The sequence below is a fragment of the Podarcis vaucheri genome, assembly GCF_965113315.1.
Source record: "Podarcis vaucheri genome assembly, chromosome: 1".
Taxonomy (NCBI): Eukaryota; Metazoa; Chordata; class Lepidosauria; order Squamata; family Lacertidae; genus Podarcis; species Podarcis vaucheri.
This window is the reverse complement of record NC_138759.1, coordinates 6,565,906-6,586,704: the sequence shown is the minus strand read 5'-3', so window position 1 is coordinate 6,586,704 and position 20,799 is coordinate 6,565,906. Positions and strand designations below refer to the sequence as shown.

The window sequence follows — 20,799 nt, the reverse complement described above, 5'->3', positions numbered from 1 at the left end:
TAATTTTTTTGGACTTCCATCAGCACCTCTGATGATCCACCATTTTAACCACTTCTTATGCATTTCTTATTCATATTGCCTTTAATTATCCTAACTAACCATCCTCCCCTTCATCCATTTTTGTAATAGTTCCAATAATTCACCTCACAAAACGTCTTGCAAACCTACAAACGTAGTCTGATCATTACAATTACTTTTCAAATAGTCTGTAAATTTACACCAGTCTTCTGTGAATTTCTGGTCCTGCACATGTCGAATCCTTCCTGTTAGTTTATCTAATTCTGCATAGTCCATTAATTTCATCCTCCATTCTTCTTTCGTCAGTAATTCTTCTTGCTTCCATTTTTGTGCCAATAATATTCTTGCTGCCGCAGAATACATACTTTTGAATGGATTAGTTTTTGACAATTGACTATTGATTTGCAAGTAGGGACTACTCCCACTATTGACACTTACACTGGCCTGAGTTCTTGGTGTGCTTTCTTCATGATCTGCTCTCCAGCTGCCCATCCAGAAGGACCCCCTGAACCAGAAACCACAAATTTCGCCCTTTGGGAACCCTGGTTTCTGAAAGCAAAAGACAGCACCTGCCTTCAAACGCAAAGCGAGACAAAGGAAGATCTCCCTACCTTATCTTTCAGCTTTTCCATCCAGCTTCTCACTAGAAAAACAAGGACATAAACGTTTATGTTACAGATAGGTAGCCGTGTTGGTCTGCCATAGTCAAAATAAAAAAAATCCTTCCAGTAGCACCTTAAAGACCAACTAAGTTAGTTCTTGGTATGAGCTTTCTTCAGGTATCTGAAGAAGTGTGCATGCACACAAAAGCTCATACCAAGAACTAACTTAGTTGGTCTTTAAGGTGCTACTGGAAGGAATTTTTTTATTATAAACGTTTATGGCAGTCATAAACCTTAGAACAGCACTGTAGCAGCAGCAGCAGGGTGTGAGATCGAAAAGCAGCTTTGTTAAAAGTTACTGCAGTTTGCATAGTGGGGAATTACACATATTTAGATTCAAGGAATGCAGGGAGAGGAGGTCAAGGGGTCCCCTGCCCTCACCGCCAAGCCCCCCTGCAGCCACGCTCCCTGCACATCATAGGCATGCACGCAGAGTTCCTTCTTGCATTAATTTATTCCATGAAACTTTCTTCTCTACAGTCATACCTCATGTTACGTTTGCTTCAGGTTGCGTTCTTTTAGGTTGCGTCCCACAGCGACCCGGAAGTACCGGAAAGGGTTACTTCCAGGTTTCGCCGCTCAAAAGTGCAAAATGACGTCACACGCATGCGCAGAAGCGCCGAATCGCAAAGACCAGTGCAAAAGGGAGAAAACCATTTTCTCTCCCAAGCAGCTACAGATGTGGGGGGCTTTGAACCACAATTTGTCTCACCTGCCAGCTTAGCAACATCTTTCCTGGTGGCACTTACAAACCATCTGTGCTACTTTCCGAGCGAGCAAAGCGACGGAACGGAGGGAGTTCCTTTCACTAAGCCTACACGGAAGATAAAGCGAGGCTCCCCTTAGGAACGCACGCTGTGATCGCATAAATGAAAGGCTGTCCTTTCCGGGGAAGAATCAATGAGCTTCTATCCGGCAAGAGGCTCTGATCAAGGGGCAGGTGTTGATATCAGAGATGATTCTCTCTCTCTCTCTCTCTCTCTCTCTCTCTCTCTCTCTCTCACACACACACACACACACACAGGGTGCTACTATGAAGTTTATTTGACAGATGTGGGCATGAAAAGCATCTCATGCCCACAGGTGACATTACAGGTAAGTCAGGTGACATTACAGGTAAAGGTAAAGGTAAAGGACCCCTGGACAGTTAAAGGTAAAGGGACCCCTGACCATTAGGTCTAGTCATGGCCAACTCTGGGGTTGCGGCACTCATCTCACTTTATTGACCGAGAGAGCCAGCATACAGCTTCCGGGTCATGTGGCCAGCATGAGTAAGCCACTTCTGGCGAACCAGAGCAGCGCACGGAAACGCCGTTTACCTTCCCGCCGGAGCGTTACCTATTTATCTACTTGCACTTTGTGCTCTCGAACTGCTAGGTTGGCAGGAGCAGGGAGCGAGCAACGGGAGCTCACCCCGTCGCGGGGATTTGAACTGCTGACCTTCTGATCGGCAAGTCCTAGGCTCTGTGGTTTAACCCACAGCACCACCCGCGTCCCATGTTAAGTCCAGTCAAAAGCAACTATGGGGTTGCTGCACTCATCTCGCTTTCTGGGTCATGTGGCCAGCAGGACTAAACCACTTCTAGCGCAACGGGACACCGTGACAGAAACCAGAGTGCACGGAAATGCCGTTCACCTTCCTGCCACAGCAGTAACTATTTATATACTTGCACTGGCATGCTTTCGAACTGCTAGGTTGGCAGGAGCTGGGACAGAGGAACGGGAACTCACCCCATCACGGGGATTCGAACCACCGACCTCCTAATCAGCAAGCCCAAGAGGCTCAGTCGGCCTTGGCATTATATATACCTTGGCTACTGAAACTTCACACACAAACCCCACTGCTGACACAGTGATGTTTGAGTGTGTTTGACGTTGCTGGAAGCTGCCCAGAGTGGCTGGGCATCAACTCAAGTAGTTGGAAGGGACCCTGAGGATCATCTTTAAAGTCCTAAACGGCCTTGGCCCAGTATCCCTGAAGGAGCGTCTCTACCCCTATCGTCCAGCCCGGACACTGAGGTCCAGCTCCAAGGGCCTTCTCACAGTGAGGGAACAGCCAGAAGGCCCTCGGCGCTGGATCTCAGTGTCCGGGCTGAACGATGGGGGTGAAGACGCTCCTTCAGGTATACAGGACCGAGGCACTTTAGGGCTTTAAAGGTCAGCACCAACACTTTGAATCGTGCTCGGAAACGTACTGGGAGCCAATGCAGATCTCTCCGGACCAGAGTTATGTGGTCTCAGCGGCCACTCCCAGTCACCAGTCTAGCTGCCGCATTCTGGATTAATTGCAGTTTCCGGGTCACCTTCAAAGGTAGCCCCACGTAGAGCGCGTTGCAGTAGTCCAAGCGGGATATAACCGGAGCATGCACCACCACCCAGGCGAGACAGTCCGCAGGCAGGCAGGGTCTCAGCCTGCGTACCAGATTGTACCAGGTTGTTTTCTGCTGCTCCAGAGAAGCGGACACGGAGCAATGGATCCAAACTACAAGAAAGAAGATTCCACCTAAACATTAGGAAGAACTTCCTGACAGTAAGAGCTGTTCGACAGTGGAATTTGCTGCCAAGGAGTGTGGTGGAGTCTCCTACTTTGGAGGTCTTTAAGCAGAGGCTTGACAACCATATGTCAGGAGTGCTCTGATGGTGTTTCCTGCTTGGCAGGGGGTTGAACTCGATGGCCCTTGTGGTCTCTTCCAATTCTATGATTCTATGGAGCTGATAAACAGCTGCCCTGGACACAGGGCTAACACAACAGAGTCTCATTCTGACAACGGAGGTTAAAAACCCTCCTCTAACTCAGACTCATTTTCTTGCTTTCGGTCTCCTTGTCTGCTAAAATGAAAATTGGCAGGGACCCGTCTTGCCAAGTCAAAATAAAAGTACCTAGGGCAGGGAATAGATTTTCTATATTTCTAAGCATGAGAAAGTAAGGAAAACGAAATATGAAGCTATCCTCCCAGCTCCAGAGATTGCACAGGTCAAAATCTAATAATTTGTTGAATTGTGTACACGGAATATTAATAGGGTGTTTTTTTTCAATGAAGACGAAGTGTCTTTAATTATACGTGTAGCTATAGGAACAAGTTTTGTCTTTTTCAACTGGAAGTCCCTCTTCGGCACATAATTTATCTTGTGTAACTTAATTAATTGACAATAATGCTTTCTCTTTTTTGGGGAAAAAATCAAATGAAAGAACAGAAGGCAGGCTACAAAATATTTGCAATTCCTATAAACACCTATGAGCCCTGGCGGCTTTCATTAGGTGTGACTCAGCTCTCGAACATCCATTTTCCAATAGGGCAGTCAACTGACAAAATCATTTTTAGTGTATTAGTCACTGCCTTTCTCCAATTAATCAATTTAATTGAAATCAGTTTCCTTATTATTCAATACCCCAAGCGGGTGCCCTTTCTGAGAGAGGAATTGTGAAAAAACTTTAGATTTAATCAACAAAAGCCATCATTCCCTGTTAGACAGAAAGATCCCTTATTAATATTACTTTCTCTTCTCTCTGCTTTTTTATTCTTTCCCCTTGATCAGTTCGGTGCAGTGCTACTGTTTGAGCCATTAGCCATAACAACATGCGGCGCAGTGTGAAATCTTGGCTAGGCACCAGCCAGTCGCTGATTTAAAAAACACCCGAATGCTAAAGTCCTAATTTACAACACGATCGTGAACAAAACTGAATTTTGCTAGAGGCAGAACAAGCAAAGCCACATGACAAGCTACCTCGATGTTTACTGTTAGCAAACTTTCTTAAATCTTTTTTTTTAAAAGGTAGACCAGTATTCTCAGTTATTCAGTGCCCCATGTTTTCTCCATAAAAAGCATTCATTCATTTAGCGCCCAGGTTTTCTGCGGATTGCTGTTTGCTCCAATTGACCTTTAAAGAGCAGGCTTTCGCAGGGAAATCTCTGGAGGAAAAGAAGAAGAAGTGGGGGTCGATTTCTTACAAATGCAGAACTGGTATTATGTGGTGCCTGGCGTTGGGAATCAAGCCTTTATCAGGAGAAACTGGCCACTCTCCAGGCACCCGGCTTGATCTCCGGTTGACCTCCCTGTCTGCATTCCCCGGCAGGATACAGGCTAGGTCGCGATAGGCGATCATTATCGGCGTGAGAAGAACACACCCCCTCTTTCCTGTCCCCCTGGGCAGGGGAAAGAGATAGACAGAAACGTATTTACATGCCTTTATTTCTGTCTTTGCAGCGTTACAGAAAAACACGGCTGCTCTCTTCAAACTCCAACAGCAGAGAGAGACAAACTCCTCCTGTACTTCCTGTACAGCTCATATTACACTCTGAGCTAATTCCGGTGCTTCGCACTGTGAATAGACTGTCCCTCTGTTTCCCACGGAACAGTCCCAACATTCCCATTATGTTTTGCTTTCAAGCTAGCAGCAGCTCGCGGCCGCATTGCTTCATAGAATCATAGAATCCTAGAGTTGGAAGAGACCACAAGGGCCATCGAGTCCAACCCCCTGCCAAGCAGGAAACACCATCAGAGCACTCCTGACATATGGTTGTCAAGCCTCTGCTTAAAGACCTCCAAAGTAGGAGACTCCACCACACTCCTTGGCAGCAAATTCCACTGTCGAACAGCTCTTACTGTCAGGAAGCTCTTCCTAATGTTTAGGTGGAATCTTCTTTCTTGTAGTTTGGATCCATTGCTCCGTGTCCTTCTATATCATAACACCTGGAACAGGGATGAGGCTGTAGGGAGACAATTTGTTCTCTCACATAAAACGCCCAGACTTTTTTCAAAGAGGGCCAGATTTGATGGAGTGAACATGCGTGAGGGCCGACCAGAGTTGTTGAGCTTTCTTTGGGATTGAAGTTCTTGAGCTTTTTTTTTACAATTTTACCGAAAAGCTGTTGAACTTTTTTTAGGATTGAAGTTCTTGAGCTTTTTGGGGGATTTTACCCCAGAGACATATCCTGCCACGGGGGCCAAATTAAATCGACCGGCGGGCCGAATTAGGTCCCCCAAACGGACTTTGGACATGCCTGCGGCGTAAGCCCATAACTTACGGCATCAACCGTGGCAACTTGCAATGACTACTTTTTAAAAAGATTAACAGGGTTTAGGGGGAATATTAACCTCCCAGCTTTGGATTAATAGCAAAACGGAGATTTCAATCTAGGTTTGCAATCTCCTTCTGATAGGAGAGAAAGGAGGGGGGCGAAACACCACACTTTTTTTTATTTTAACTTTTTATTACAATTGCTTTCACTTGCTTTCCAGAACTGTAACTGTATTGGTTCATTGTACTTTTAAAAATAAAAATAAAAATATTCTGTATACTTATTTTTTATTATTATTAATGATTTTGTTGATTTACAAAAGTGTGTGCAATGTCCCTCTCTCATATTTTTTCCCCATGTAACATTTTTACAGATCAGTTTCATTTGTTGAGACATTAGGAAGAAAAGGGGGAAAGAGATAGAGGGAGGGAAAGATAAGTGCCCCAAAATCCAACTATTCTGGACAACAACCATACGAGAAATAAGTAAAATAACCAAGCAAGTATTAGAAAGCACCCCAGAATTGGCCTTACTAAACATCTTCCAAGACAATAATGACCACTTACACCACACATTTTAAATAGCAAAGACAACTGAGTAAAACCTTCCTACATTTACATGAAGCCTGGATAGCTCACTGGGTTAGATCGTAGTCCTGATAACACCAAGGTTGCAGGTTTGATCCCTGTATGGGACAGCTGCACATTCCTGCATTCCACAATTCTATGATTTTATTATTCTTTTTATTTACTTGTTACATTAACATCCCACTCTTCCTCCCGATAGCTCAAGGCAGCGTACCCGGTTCCCTCCCTCCTTGTTCTTACTGTCGCAACCGAGAGATGGTGTCTAGTTCAAGGTCATCGTATGAATTTCCCAGCTGAGTGCGGGAGCCGAACCCATGTCTCCCAGGTCCTAATCGGATGCTGGCCGCACACCATGCAAAACAATTTATCAACGCATTGTGTCAGACTTTTGACAGACACTTCCTTGTTCCCTTAATCACAGGGAAGCTCCTCTCTCAGGAGCGCCGGCTTTTAACATATCCGTCACGGGGCCGAGTGAAAGCAATAATTATTCCACCTTTCCCCGTTTAGAGAAACGCCGGGGCTTTGTAAACACAGAGTGGTGTTAATGTGACATTTCCCACCAAGGCTGCAATTACAACCGCAGCTATTCATTAAGATTCAAACTGAGCGGAGGAAAATGAAAATTTGGTTTTCAAAAAAAAGGTGAAAGTGTCGCTAAGATCTCATGAGTCATTCAGAAGCTCTGAAGCTCGTGTGGAAAACTGGTAGTCAAATATAATCAGAGGGCACAGAGCTAGTTCATGCATGAAAGGGTTAAGACCACAGAGGTGTATTCCTAGACGCAATTAGGCCACGCCCCTCACCTGGAAGGAAGTTACGTTTCCTTTTTCTGTTCTCTTTCGCCATGTGAACTCACCTAGATAGGGCATGCCTGAACCCCCTCGCTACAAGCTCAGATCTGCATGCTCAGCGCTATTTCACTACATTTTGTACCTTATACATGACAAATACAGACACGCAGGACGCTAGTCTCCACAGGACTATACAGGGCTGGATTTAGGTTTGATGGGGCCCTAAGCTACTGAAGGTAAAGGGGGCCTTTATAAGGAAGTAAAATATTTAATATAATTATAATATTTATATATAGTATTATAGTAGCAAGTCGGGGTAATAGGGAACTGTACTAGTAAATAATAATACAGTGGTACCTCTAGTTGCATTCTGCTTGTTACGGACTTTCAGCTTACGAACACAGCAAACCCAGAAGTGTTTACTTCCGGATTCGCAACGCACACACACATAGAAGAGGCGCCCTAGTTCCGGATGGCACCCCAAAACGGATTAAGTCTGCAACTAGAGGTACCGCTGTATAGGCCTACAAAATAATAAAGATGAATATCTTTATAATGGGATCAAAATAAATAAATTATGTATTACATGAAATCAACCAGCAGGCATAAGACTCATACCCTTAGTTTATGCTGCCTGATCACCAGTCTGCAAGCACTCTGTAATACAGTGGTGCCTCGCAAGACGAAAAGAATCCGTTCCGCGAGTCTCTTCGTCTTGCGGTTTTTTCGTCTTGCGAAGCAAGCCCATTAGCGGCTTAGCGGATTAGCGCTATTAGCGGCTTAGCGGGTTTAGCGGATCAGCTGATAACCGGTTTAGCGGCTTAGCGGATCAGCGGCTTAGCGGCTTAGCGGATCAGCTGTTAAGCGGCTTAGCGGATCAGCTGATAAGCGGCTTAGTGGATCAGCTGATAAGCAGCTTAGCGGCTTGGGAAAAGGGGGGGGAGGAGAAAAAACCCATAGGAACTCGCAAGTCATTTTCGTCTTGCGAAGCAAGCCCATAGGAAATTCGTTTTGCGAAGCAGCTCCAAAACGGAAAACCCTTTCGTCTAGTGGGTCTTCCGTCTTGCGAGGCATTCGTCTTGCTGGGCACCACTGTATTAGATAACAGGTGCATCAGCTTGACCTGTGTGGAACTGTGCTGCACTGCAGTCTGCAGCCGCATGCTGCATGTTGCTATGCAACCAGTGCATGCAGAATGTAGGCACCCTATATATAGAAAGGAGCAAACCAGTGATATTTGAGGGATCAGGCTGGCAGGCGGGGCCCATGACTTACACCATAGGAGCCTACACAACACAAAACACTGTTGCTGTATGTAGGTTTTAATTTATTTGTTTTTTATCTTATATTTTGGAAATGTACATCCAGTGGTTTCTTTCCTTTAATTTTTTTGGGTGCCCCCCCCCCAAGAGAGTGGGGCCCTAAGCTATAGCTTGTTTAGCTTATACGTAAATCCGGCACTGGGATGATGTAAAATTTGGTTTCCCTAATGGTCTTTAAGCACACCTAATGGTCTTTAACCTAATCTTAAGTCTCTCTTGGATATACTGCACTGCTTTTTTGTGTGCCTGTTATTTTGATTGCATTGATCTGTTTGATTTCCTTCAATAAAGTCTGAAGAAGAAGAAGAAGAAGAAGAAGAAGAAGAAGAAGAAGAAGAAGGAGAAGAACTGAGTCCATGACAAAGCTGAGCTGGGCTGGAGCTAATGGGAAATTGAAGATATTGAAATATTTTATTGTCACTTGTACAACTTGTATACGGTGAGATTACATGAGCACCCCCCACTCAGCTCTCTTAGTCTTAATTCCGCTCGTTTACTGACGCACACCCACCAAACCCAAAAGTCAGTTGCCCTGTTGTTTTCTTTTCATTCAGCAGCCTAACAGCCCACGGATAGAAGCTGTTCTTTACCCTGTTGGCGCGACTAATCAGGCTTCTATATCTTCTGCCCGAGGGCAGGAGATCAAGAAAGTGCCGGCCAGGGTGTGAATCATCCCTGAGAATTTCCCCCACTCTCCTGAGGCAACGATCTTCCGCTATTTCATCCAGCCCATAATATCTTGTGCTGTATTCACCACCCTCTGTAGGCGCTTCCTATCTGTTGATGTCAAACCAGCGTCCCACACCGTGATGCAGTAGGAAAGGACACTTTCTATTGTGGACCAGTAGAAGGAGATCATCAAATATTGGTTGACATCGTTCTTTCGCAATACTGCAGTAATAGAATCATATGCAGTTAGTGGCCCTCCAGTCTCTGCTTAAAAACCTCCGAGGAAGAAGAATCCACAATTTCCTGAGAGAGACCATTCCACTATTAAACAGGTCTTACTGCTAAAATTTCCCCCCTGAATTTAGTTGCACTCTTCTTCCATGTAATTTGAATCCACTGCCCTCTGGAGCAGCGGAAAGCAAGCTTGTTCCATCCTCCTTTAGATACCTGAAGATGGCTATCATGTCAACTATGTGTTCTCTTCTCCAGACTAAACATCCCCAGCTCCTTCAACCGTTCCTCATCAGGTTTGGCTTTTAGACTGTTATGTACTGAGTTGAATAGGATCCAGAATGCATCAGTCTGATTGGTCCTAGAACAATAGGATTTAGAATGCAGCAGTCTGACTGGTCCTAGAACAATAGGATCCAGAATGCATCAGTCTGATTGGTCCTAGAACAATAGGATTCAGAATGCATCAGTCTGACTGGTCCTAGAACAATAGGATCCAGAATGCATCAGTCTGACTGGTCCTAGAACAATAGGATCCAGAATGCATCAGTCTGACTGGTCCTAGAACAATAGGATCCAGAATGCATCAGTCTGATTGGTCCTAGAACAATAGGATTCAGAATGCATCAGTCTGATTGGTCCTAGAACAATAGGATCCAGAATGCATCAGTCTGATGGGTCCTAGAACAATAGAATCCAGAATGCATCAGTCTGATGGGTACTAGAACAATAGGATCCAGAATGCATCAGTCTGATTGGTCCTAGAATAATGCAGCAGTATGATTGGTCCACAGGAGCCACCCAATCCAGCTCCAGGTGGAAGTGAATCCGCAACCTGATTGGCCTACAGGTGAATCCCAGATTTAGCCAATCACTTGGGACCCATTGTGTAAATAATGTATATAAAGCAGACATTCTGGGGGAACTTCCATTCCTCCTCACTGCTATGAGCCGAATAAAGAGCATGAAATCCACTCTCGACTCCGAGTATATTTCACAGACCCTTGATCATCTTGGTCGCCTTCCAGCTTTCCAATGTCCTTCTTGGCAGATGGAGGGCACCCGGTTGGAGGAGACTGTGCCACGATCCCCACGGATCAATAAACCTTCTTGCCCAGCCGCTGCTGACAGCAAAATGTCGGGTGGTTCCAAATTGCTAATAGACTAATGGGAAACAGGTACCAATGCCAGAACAACCTCTCTGGAAAGACCCGCTCTATCGATTCCCCCTGCTGATTAATGCCGATCTCCAAGTTTTGAAAGGCAACGGCCGCTCGAGGTCAGAGGCAATTATCCTGTTATTGGAAACCGAGAACTACACGGTTTCGTACATTATTTTTTTTCCTAATGGATTCCAGCGCAACCCTCTCTCGGGGTCTCAGGGCAAACAAAATGTGATTGATTTGTTTACTGAAAAGAAAGGCTTCTGCGGGAGGTTTTCATATCCCCTCCTCTCAAGATAGCCCACCCACCCCTTCCAAGCTTTTCACACAAAAAGGGCAAAATATCATAAACGGAAGGAAGGTATCGTGATGATAGGAACGTGGTGTGTTGATGTTTGTGCTGCTACGAAGACTTTTCGCAAGACAGCTACATCACACATAATGCTCCTCTTTCTGTTCTGGTTTTTAAAATATCATTCCTGGCGGAACTGCACTGCCTACCAGTTAGTTTCCAATTAAAAGTGTTGGTTTCGACCTGCAAAGCCTTGTGAAGTTCAGGACCCCAATAACTCAAGGACCATCTCCCTCCATTATTATTATTATTATTATTATTATTATTATTATTATTATTATTAGCCCACCTCACTCTTTCCATTAAAGATATATATATTGGCAATTTTTGATGTAAAATACAGTAAGAATCAAACTAGTTTGGAGAACAAGAATATTAAAAAGAACCAAAAGATATAAAAGCAAGAGAAAAAAGATGGGGGGAAATACCTATAAGGCCCTTCATTCTCTTTATATCATATATAGGTAAAGGTAAAGGGACCCCTGACCATTGGGTCCAGTCGTGACCGACTCTGGGGTTGCGGCGCTCATCTCGCTTTATTGGCCAAGGGAGCCGACATACAGCTTCCGGGTCATGTGGCCAGCATGACTAAGCCGCTTCTGGCGAACCAGAGCAGCACACGGAAACCCCGTTTCCCTTCCCGCCGGAGTGGTACCTATTTATCTACTTGCACTTTGACGTGCTTTCGAACTGCTAGGTTGGCAGGAGCAAGGACCGCGCAACGGGAGCTCATCCCGTCGTGGGAATTCGAAGCGCCAACCTTCCGATCAGCAAGTCCTCTGTGGTTTAACCCACAGCGCCACCCGCATCCCTTATATCATATATATCCTGTCATTTATCCACAAACAGAGATATAGACCCTCTCATCTCCCACCTGGGAGATCCTTTCTACCCTGCCTTTCCGGCAGTGACTCCCCTCCTCTGACTATCCCCTTCCTGTTTGTGTCCCTCTCAGTCCAATGAAAAGGAATTCTTTCTCCACACCGCCCCTGCCCCTCCCCCCAGCTTTTTATGAACGTTAAAAATGCCAAGAGAAAACAAGAAAAATAGTAAATAGAAAAAGAAAACAAACAGAACAGTGGTCCAAACACTGGAAGTCCTTCTTGGCTGCTGCCTTGTGCACAAACACCCAACATGAGGGCTAGAAGCATGATTTAGTATTTTAAAAAACGGGGGGAAATCATTGGCTGGAACGGACAGGTTTATCCAGCCATATTTAGATGTCTTCCCAAATCCGAATCCCCCCAAAACAGGCTCCAAACACCTGTAATGTAGCCCCAGTGCAAAGCAAACATCACAGCAGGTCAAATTCCCTAAACTGGAAAGGCGTTTCTGTCAGGGTGCAAAACAGGGTGTCGGTCGCCTACACAGCCAAATATCTGGCTTAACTCTGAGCTGCTGCCTGAAACATTTACAACGGGGTTTTGGGGTGCGGGTGCTCAGTTTGCGAGAATGAATCCCATCCCCAGCAAACTTTCAATAATAATAATAATAATAATAATAATAATAATAATAATAATAATACCCCGCCCATCTGGCTGGGTTTCCCCAGCCACTCTGGGCGGCTTCCAACAAAACACTAAAATACAATAACCTATTAAACATTAAAAGCTTCCCTAAACAGGGCTGCCTTCCGATGTCTTCTAAAAGTCTGGTAGTTATTTTTCTCTTTGACATCTGATGGGAGGGCGTTCTATAGGGCGGGCGCCACCACTGAGAAGGCTCTCTGCCTGGTTCCCTGTAACTTGGCTTCTCGCAGTGAGGGATCTGCCAGAAGGCTCTCGGAGCTGGACCTTAATGTCCGGGCAGAACTATGGGGGTGGAGACGCTCCTTCAGGTATACTGGACCGAGGCCGTTTAGGGCTTTAAAGGTCAGCACCAATACTTTGAATTGTGCTCAGAAAAGTACTGGGAGGGATCGCTGCCGCAAAACTTGCCCGCCACCGCAGAGAACGCATGTTGCTTACCTAGCCCTTGGTTCTGTTGTTCCCATTCGATGGCGCTCGGCACTTGGTAGGAGACCCCAGAGAGCTCCCCGGCTGGGTTATCAAGCCCTTCCAGGGGTTCCTGAGACGCCTCCCCAGGAAGAGTGAAGCTGGACAGGTTGGCGTCTTCGTCCAAGCTTTCGTCCATGGAATTTGGGTCCCTCTCCTCTTCGTTGCCATCGTCTTCCTCATCTGCTTCCTCCTCCGGCTCCTCCTCTTCTTCTTCCTCCTCCTCCTCCTCTTCTTCCTCCTCCTCCTCTTCCTCTTCCTCTAGAAAGGTAGGAGAGAGAAGAACAAGCACAATATTGAGAAAGACACAGCGGTCCATTGATATAATCGGAGTCCACGAGAGGGATGGCCGCAGCAAAGTGGAAGAAGCATCTATGCAAAAAGGGTGATGACCATTTTGTTGTGCTAGAGGCCATTCAGGAATCTCGGTTACAGCATCCAGGGCAGATAATAATAATAATAATAATAATAATAATAATAATAATAATAATATATTATTTATACCCCGTCTTCACTGGTTCCGATTTGAAAGAGAGGTAGAGCCGGGTATCATCCACGTACTGGTAGACACCCAGCCCAAACCCCCTGATGATCTCTCCCAGCGGCTGCATGTAGATGTTAAAAAGCATGGGGGAGAGGACGGAACCCTGAGGCACCCCACAAGTGAGAGCCCAGGGGTCTGAACACTCATCCCCCAACACCACTTTCTCGACACAGCCCAGGAGAAAAGAACAGAACCACTGTAAAACAGTATATCCCAGCTCCCCTAGACGGTCCAGAAGAATGTTATGGTCGATGGTGTCAAAGGCCGCTGAGAGATCCAGCAGAACTAGGAAACAGCTTTCACCTTTGTCCCTAGCCCACCGGAGATCATCGACCAGTGTGGCCAAGGCGGTTTCAGTCCCATGGTGAGGCCTGAATCCCAATTGGAAGGGATCCAAATGGTCCGCATCCTCCAGGCGTGCCTGGAGTTGTCTGGCAACCACCCGCTCAATCACCTTGCCCAAGAATGGAAGATTTGAGACTGGGCGATAGTTGGCCAAATTGGCCAGGTCTAAAGATGGTTTTTTCAGTATTTCTGGCCATTTCTGCTCTTGGGGGCTTCCGACTGTGGAAGCCAAGCCAAGCCATCGGAAATAGCTAATAGCCATTTCCTCCATGGAGGAGCCCAGCCTAGAGATTAATTAGTAGTAGTAGTAGTAGTAGTAGTAGTAGTAGTAGTATTTTGTTAATGGTGAAATCTGAGGGCTCCCTTGGACAAAAAACAAGGACACCAGCCAGGAATAGCAGAGCAAAACAGGAGCCAGTAGGCTTGGTCTTTATTGAAGACTGTCACGACAGGACTCCCACCTGCCACCAGGTGGAACAAGATGGAAGCCCCAACAAAAGAGCCCCCAAACTTTTATTAGCTGCTAATCCCCATGTTACACCCCCCAAAACTACATCACTCATACATCACGGTTACATCATGAAAGGGGAGGTCTGGTGGCAGTAATCTGAGCATCCTGGACCCTGCCCCATGGTTCCCCTTGCCCTCCACCAAACACCCATCAAGTGGAACAAAAGAGATCTTTACATTTCCCTATTTCCCACCCTTTTGTCTTCATCTGGGTTTGTTATTTCTGGAATGGCTACCTGTCTGGCACTCAGGTATCAGGATGCCAGGAATTATCACTCAGGCAGAGGGGCTGCTGAGCAGCTGAGCTCACATGTCTAGATGAATTTCTGAAGTTTTCCCAGTGAGCCAGTACAGAGATACATTTATCAGTGAATTGTTAACATTTGGTATCGTGCAGCAAAGGCCCTTTGAATAGAAGAAGAAACTGTGATGAAGTGTTTTGTGGGGACAAATCACAAAAGTCACAAAAGCGATTAAGTTAGTTCTTGGTATGAGCTTTCGTGTGCATGCACACTTCTTCAGATACACTGAAACAGAAGGTGGGGAGGGGTATTACTCAGAAGGGTGGTGGGAATGGGAGATTGGCAGATAGCTATTCCCACCACCCTTCTGAGTAATACCCCTCCCCACCTTCTCACTATATAGAAGGATCTGGCAACTTCTGGTTCAGTGTATCTGAATAAGTGTGCATGCACACGAAAGCTCATACCAAGAACTAACTTAGTTGGTCTTTAAGGTGCTACTGGAAGAAATTTTTTTATTTTGACTATGGCAGACCAACACAGCTACCTATCTGTAACAAAAGCGATTGTGATGGTAGCGGGATGCATGTGCATGATATCTTCTGGAGGGGCAACCCCCCAAGGGAACAAAAAAGGGGCAGGAACCACAATCATCGGGAAGTCTCATCGGGAAGTTGTGGGTTGCTGCAGCCCCATACTGCCTGGCATTTGGGGCCAGGGGATAGCTCAGCTGGTTAGAGCTTGGTGCCGATAACGCCAAGGTTGCAGGTTCGATTCTCCATATGAGGCAGCTGCATATTCCTACATTGCAGGGGGTTGGATTTAGATGACCCTCAGGGTCCCTTCCAAACCTATGATTCTATGTAGAAAGGCTCTGTTTTCTCCTAAAACATTTTGCCCTTATGCTCTGCTCCTGATTAAATTGCTCAGAAACAATAGGAAACACTGCCATCTCTTGGTCACCGGGAAGAAGTGCAGTCTTCCAGATAAAGTTCCCCCAGCGCAGAGGTTGTCATCACCGACCGTTTTTTTTCACTCCATAAGACACACCTGAACATAAGACGCACCTAGTTTTTAGAGGGGGAATGCAAGAAAAAAATATTATTTAAAGGGAGCTCTGAGCAGAACCTGTCTGCATCCCAGACTCTGCTCAGCGCTCCCTTTCACGAGCCGCGTGAAGTTTGTGTGCAGCGCTTGCAGGCTTTTCCCTGAGGAGGGAGGAAAGCCCCCAAGAGCCGCGCACACGCTCCACGTGGCTCTTTAAAGGGAGCACAGCTCTTGGGGGCTTTTCCGGGAGGTGGGCGAAGGGACTGAGGGGTTAAGTTAGAAGCTAAAACAGCGAGAGGGAGCGCTGCGCAGCAATCCCTCTTGCTGTTCTGGCTTCTGGCTTTCCCCTTACTTTTTAGGAGGGAAAAAGTGCATTTTATAGAGCGAAAAATACGGTTACTGCAGGCAGAAATGCAACAAAATCGGAACCATAGCATTGTGGAGCTGGACTAGGGTTTCCTAGTCCAACGCAGGAAACCTTTGGCCCAGCGCAGGTCTCAAACCCGCAACCCTGAGATCAAGAGTCTTGTGCTCTACCGCCTGAGCCAAAGGTTCCTTAAAACAACCTCCTTTACTGAATATTCATCCTGATTTCCTCGCCACAAAGCTTGTGTGTTCATTCGGATTTGCATGCAGGGGTTATTCGCCAGAGGAGGGGCTGTGTGGTATTGCCGTTAGAGCACCAGAGGAGAATCTGGGAGGCCAGGGTTGAAATTCCTATTTGGCCATGAAGCTCACTGCAGAAGGTCAATATTCAATGGCATCTCTGGGTAGGGCTGGGAAATAGTCCCTGCCTGACACCCTGGAGAGCAGCTGCCAATGAGTGCAGACAGTACTGAGCAAGATTAGACAATGGTCTGATGCAGTACCAGGCAGTTTTCCTATATCACACAAGACCCTGCTTTTCATGCAAGTTTGGGTTTCTTTGGGTGCTGTTTGAAAATGCAGGGAGAGAGAGAAGGTAGAAGTTTGCTGAGCCAAACGACCTTCTTTGCAAACTCATTTTCATTTTCAACAGCACTGCAGAGAATCAGCAGAATGTTTGCTTTTTGGAAAACAGTTTGTAATTAGGGCTCTGATGGCCTTCTAATTCTTTTCTCTTCATATACATGCATCTCCCTCCCAATTATTTGCATTCAGAACAAAAATGATCTTACTTTTTGCATCTTTTTTTTAAAAAAAGGAAAAATCGGGAGGCCCCATGGGAAAGCCTCTGTTGAGACACATATGTATATAATGTATATACCACCATTCATCCATAGATCTCAGTGTGGTTCACAATATGTTGTTGGACTACAACACCCATCATCCATGATCACTGGCTGTGTTGGCTGGCGATAATGGGAGCATTTTCAGGCTGAGGGAGCCAACGTTTGTCCATAGACTAAACCGCTTCTGATGCAACAAAACACCGTGACGGAAACCAGAGCACACAGAAACGCCATTTACCTTCCTGCCACAGTGGTACCTATTTATCTACTTGCACTGGTGTGCTTTCGAACTGCTAGATTGGCAGGAGCTGAGGCAGAGCAACGGGAGCTCACCCTGTCATGGGGATTCGAACCGCCGACCTTCTGATCGGCAAGCCAAATACGCTCGAACCACAGCGCCACCCACATCCCTACCTGTATTGTGCTCTTTTTTGGTGCCTACTGAAAACATTTTTCTTTAGACAATCATATCCAGATGCTTTTTGTTTGTTGTTTGTTTATTATGGGTTCTTATCTTTTTGAATAATAGGTAAAGGTAAAGGAACCCCTGACCATTAGGTCCAGTTGTGACCAACTCTGGGGTTGCGCGCACATCTCGCTCTATAGGCCGAGGGAGCCAGCGTTTGTCCGCAGACAGCTTCCGGGTCATGTGGCCAATATGACTAAGCGCTTCTGGTGAACCAGAGCAGCGCACGGAAACACCGTTTACCTACTGAGAGTCTGAAGGGCAGCAGTTGAAGAAGGAGCAAAAAGGGTTTTCTTGTGTGTGTGTGTTTCTTTGTGGCTGGTTAGCTGTTTTCCCTGTGTAAAGGTCAGAGGGGGCAGGGTTTCTGTTGAGGCAGGGGATTAGCTGTGGGAGGAGCTTATCAGAGTCTGAAGGGCAGCAGTTGAAGAAGGAGCAGAAAGGGTTTTCTTGTGTGTGTGTGTTTCTTTGTGGCTGGTTAGCTGTTTTCCCTGTGTAAAGGTCAGAGGGGGCAGGGTTTCTGTTGAGGCAGGGGATTAGCTGTGGGAGGAGCTTATCAGAGTCTGAAGGGCAGCAGTTGAAGAAGGAGCAGAAAGGGTTTTCTTGTGTGTGTGTGTTTCTTTGTGGCTGGTTAGCTGTTTTCCCTGTGTAAAGGTCAGAGGGGGCAGGGTTTCTGTTGAGGCAGGGGATTAGCTGTGGGAGGAGCTTATCAGAGTCTGAAGGGCAGCAGTTGAAGAAGGAGCAGAAAGGGTTTTCTTGTGTGTGTGTGTTTCTTTGTGGCTGGTTAGCTGTTTTCCCTGTGTAAAGGTCAGAGGGGGCAGGGTTTCTGTTGAGGCAGGGGATTAGCTGTGGGAGGAGCTTATCAGAGTCTGAAGGGCAGCAGTTGAAGAAGGAGCAAAAAGGGTTTTCTTGTGTGTGTGTGTTTCTTTGTGGCTGGTTAGCTGTTTTCCCTGTGTAAAGGTCAGAGGGGGCAGGGTTTCTGTTGAGGCAGGGGATTAGCTGTGGGAGGAGCTTATCAGAGTCTGAAGGGCAGCAGTTGAAGAAGGAGCAAAAAGGGTTTTCTTGTGTGTGTGTGTTTCTTTGTGGCTGGTTAGCTGTTTTCCCTGTGTAAAGGTCAGAGGGGGCAGGGTTTCTGTTGAGGCAGGGGATTAGCTGTGGGAGGAGCTTATCAGAGTCTGAAGGGCAGCGGCGCGCGCCTAGCGGCGCGCGCAGTTATACCCATCTTTTAAATTTAGGAGAGCTAGTCTCAAACGTTTGTTGGGGGAGACCTAGGTTTTTGTGGGGGGGGGAGTTATTTGTCCTGTCCTCAAGCTTTTTATGATGGAGGACCTCTGTAGCCACCCCCAACGACACGATCTCAAGATGGAAGGGGAGGGAACAGCTGCAGTCGCCTGCAATTCCTGCGCAATGTTTGCCATCTTGCCAAAGGTTGCAGGCAGCTTTACCTGCAGCAATTGCATGTTGATTACCCTTTTAAAAGACAAAGTCCAGCAACTGGAGGAACGTGTAGCTACGCTCCAAAGAATTAGAGAGCTGGAGCTCTTCTTGGAAGCAACAGAGCACACCGTCTCCACCAGGGAGGAGACAGGGGACTCCCCTGAGAAGGAGGCTAGTTCACCAACACAGGAGCCAGATATATGGAGAAACGTGACTCAAAGAAGTAGGAGGCCCAGGGTTCACTCTGATTGTTTAGAAATACACAATCGCTTTGAGGTCCTCTCCCCTAGCATGGAAGACGAAGAGCAGACTCCATTTGAGGATCTCTCCCTCATTACAGTCGATCAGGTATATGAAGACGAGCAGCAAAGTCAGTCCTCAGGGAATGTGCAGGCGACCTTGGAACGGACAGCTCACGGAAGAACCCCAACCAAACCCAAGAGGAGGCGTGTAGTGGTGATAGGGGATTCCCTACTGAGGGGAACAGAAGCAGTGATCTGTGGGCCTGACAAGATGTCTCGGGAAGTGTGCTGTCTCCCCGGGGCTAAGATCCAAGATGTAACTGAACGACTGCAAGGAATCATAAAACCCACTGACGAATACCCCTTCCTCTTGGTTCATGTGGGAACCAATGACACTGCAAGCAATAGCCTCCAGAAGATCAAAAGAGACTACGAGGCTCTCGGCAGGAAATTGAAGCAACTAAATGCACAAATTGTCATCTCGTCTGTCCTCCCAGTTGAACGACATGGCCCAGGGAGAGAGGGCAAAATAGTGGAAGTGAACAGCTGGCTTCGCAAATGGTGTAAACAGGAACGGTTTGGATTCTTAGATCATGGACTGCAGTTTCTTGAAGATGGACTTCTGGCAAGTGATGGGCTGCACCTCACAACGGTTGGGAGAAATGTTTTCGCCAAAAATCTCAGAAACCTCATCAGGAGGGCTTTAAACTGACTAATGTGGGGGAGGGAGACAGTGCTCCTGAAGGTAGGAGTCTACCAATTAATGAAGATGATCATCCAAATGTCATAGACCAAGTGGAGCAAACAGCACGCGGACCTAGTGGAGGGAGGAAAAAATCCTTAAATAAGAGACACGGGGGAACGATTAATGGACTTCAATGTCTGTACACTAATGCGCAAAGCATGGGAAATAAACAAGATGAGCTTGAGCTCTTGGTACAGCAAACTAAATATGACATAATAGGCATCACTGAAACCTGGTGGGATAAGTCCCACGATTGGAATGTAATAATGGGGGGATACAATCTATTTCAGAGAAACAGACCAGACAAGAAAGGAGGAGGAGTGGCGTTATATGTCAGGGGTGTGTATACCTGTGAAGAGATCCAAGATTTAGAACCTCAAAGCCAAAGTGAGAGCATTTGGGTCAAAATTAAGGGAGAGAAGAATAACAGAGACCTCATTGTGGGAGTTTACTATAGATCCCCAAGCCAAACGGAGGACATAGATGATGCCTTCCTGGAACAGATGGCCAAGCATGCAAAAGGAAGGGACATAGTAGTAATGGGGGACTTCAATTACCCGGATATTTGTTGGACGTCAAACTCAGCCAAGAGCATAAGGTCAAACAGATTCCTCACTGGCCTTGCAGACAACTTCATTGTCCAGAAAGTGGGAGAAGCAACAAGAGGAACAGCCATTTTAGATCTGGTCCTAACCAATGTTGATGACCTGGTTAGTGGGGTAGATGTGGAAGGATCATTAGGCGCGAGTGATCATGCTCTTCTGAAGTTTACTATACAGCGGAAAGGAGCAGCCAAGCATACTAGGACTCAATTTCTTGACTTTAAGAAAGCCGACTTCATAAAACTTAGGGAAGTGCTGGGTGAGATCCCATGGACAGCAATACTAAAAGGAAAGGGAGTTCATGATGGCTGGGAGTTTGTTAAGAGGGAGATACTAAAAGCACAACGTCAGGCAATACCAATGAGACGGAAACATGGAAGGTGCCTAAAGAAGCCAGGGTGGCTATCTAAAGAACTTTTAACTGAATTAAGATTAAAAAAGGATGTGTACAAAAAATGGAAAAGGGGGGAAACCACCAAAGAGGAATTCAAACAAATAGCCAGCACGTGTAGACACAAAGTCAGAAAAGCTAAAGCACAGAATGAACTCAGGCTTGCTAGAGAGGTTAAAAGCAACAAAAAAGGCTTTTATGGGTATG

General features: G+C 46.3%; 1 protein-coding gene across 3 annotated transcripts in view; it reads right to left on the bottom strand.

The window, feature by feature from the left end:
- The window catches only part of ARMH4 (armadillo like helical domain containing 4), a 61,503-nt gene that overhangs the window by 7,421 nt on the left and 33,283 nt on the right, over positions 1-20,799 (bottom strand). For 2 of the 3 annotated variants that reach the window (XM_082217519.1, XM_082217517.1), the window contains 2 exons: positions 12,787-13,074; positions 630-661 (listed from right to left, as the gene is read on the bottom strand). In XM_082217519.1, the coding sequence (XP_082073645.1) occupies positions 630-661; positions 12,787-13,074 (320 nt within the window). The remainder of the gene's footprint in view (positions 1-629; positions 662-12,786; positions 13,075-20,799) is intronic. The other variant, XM_082217518.1, reaches the window with a different exon arrangement.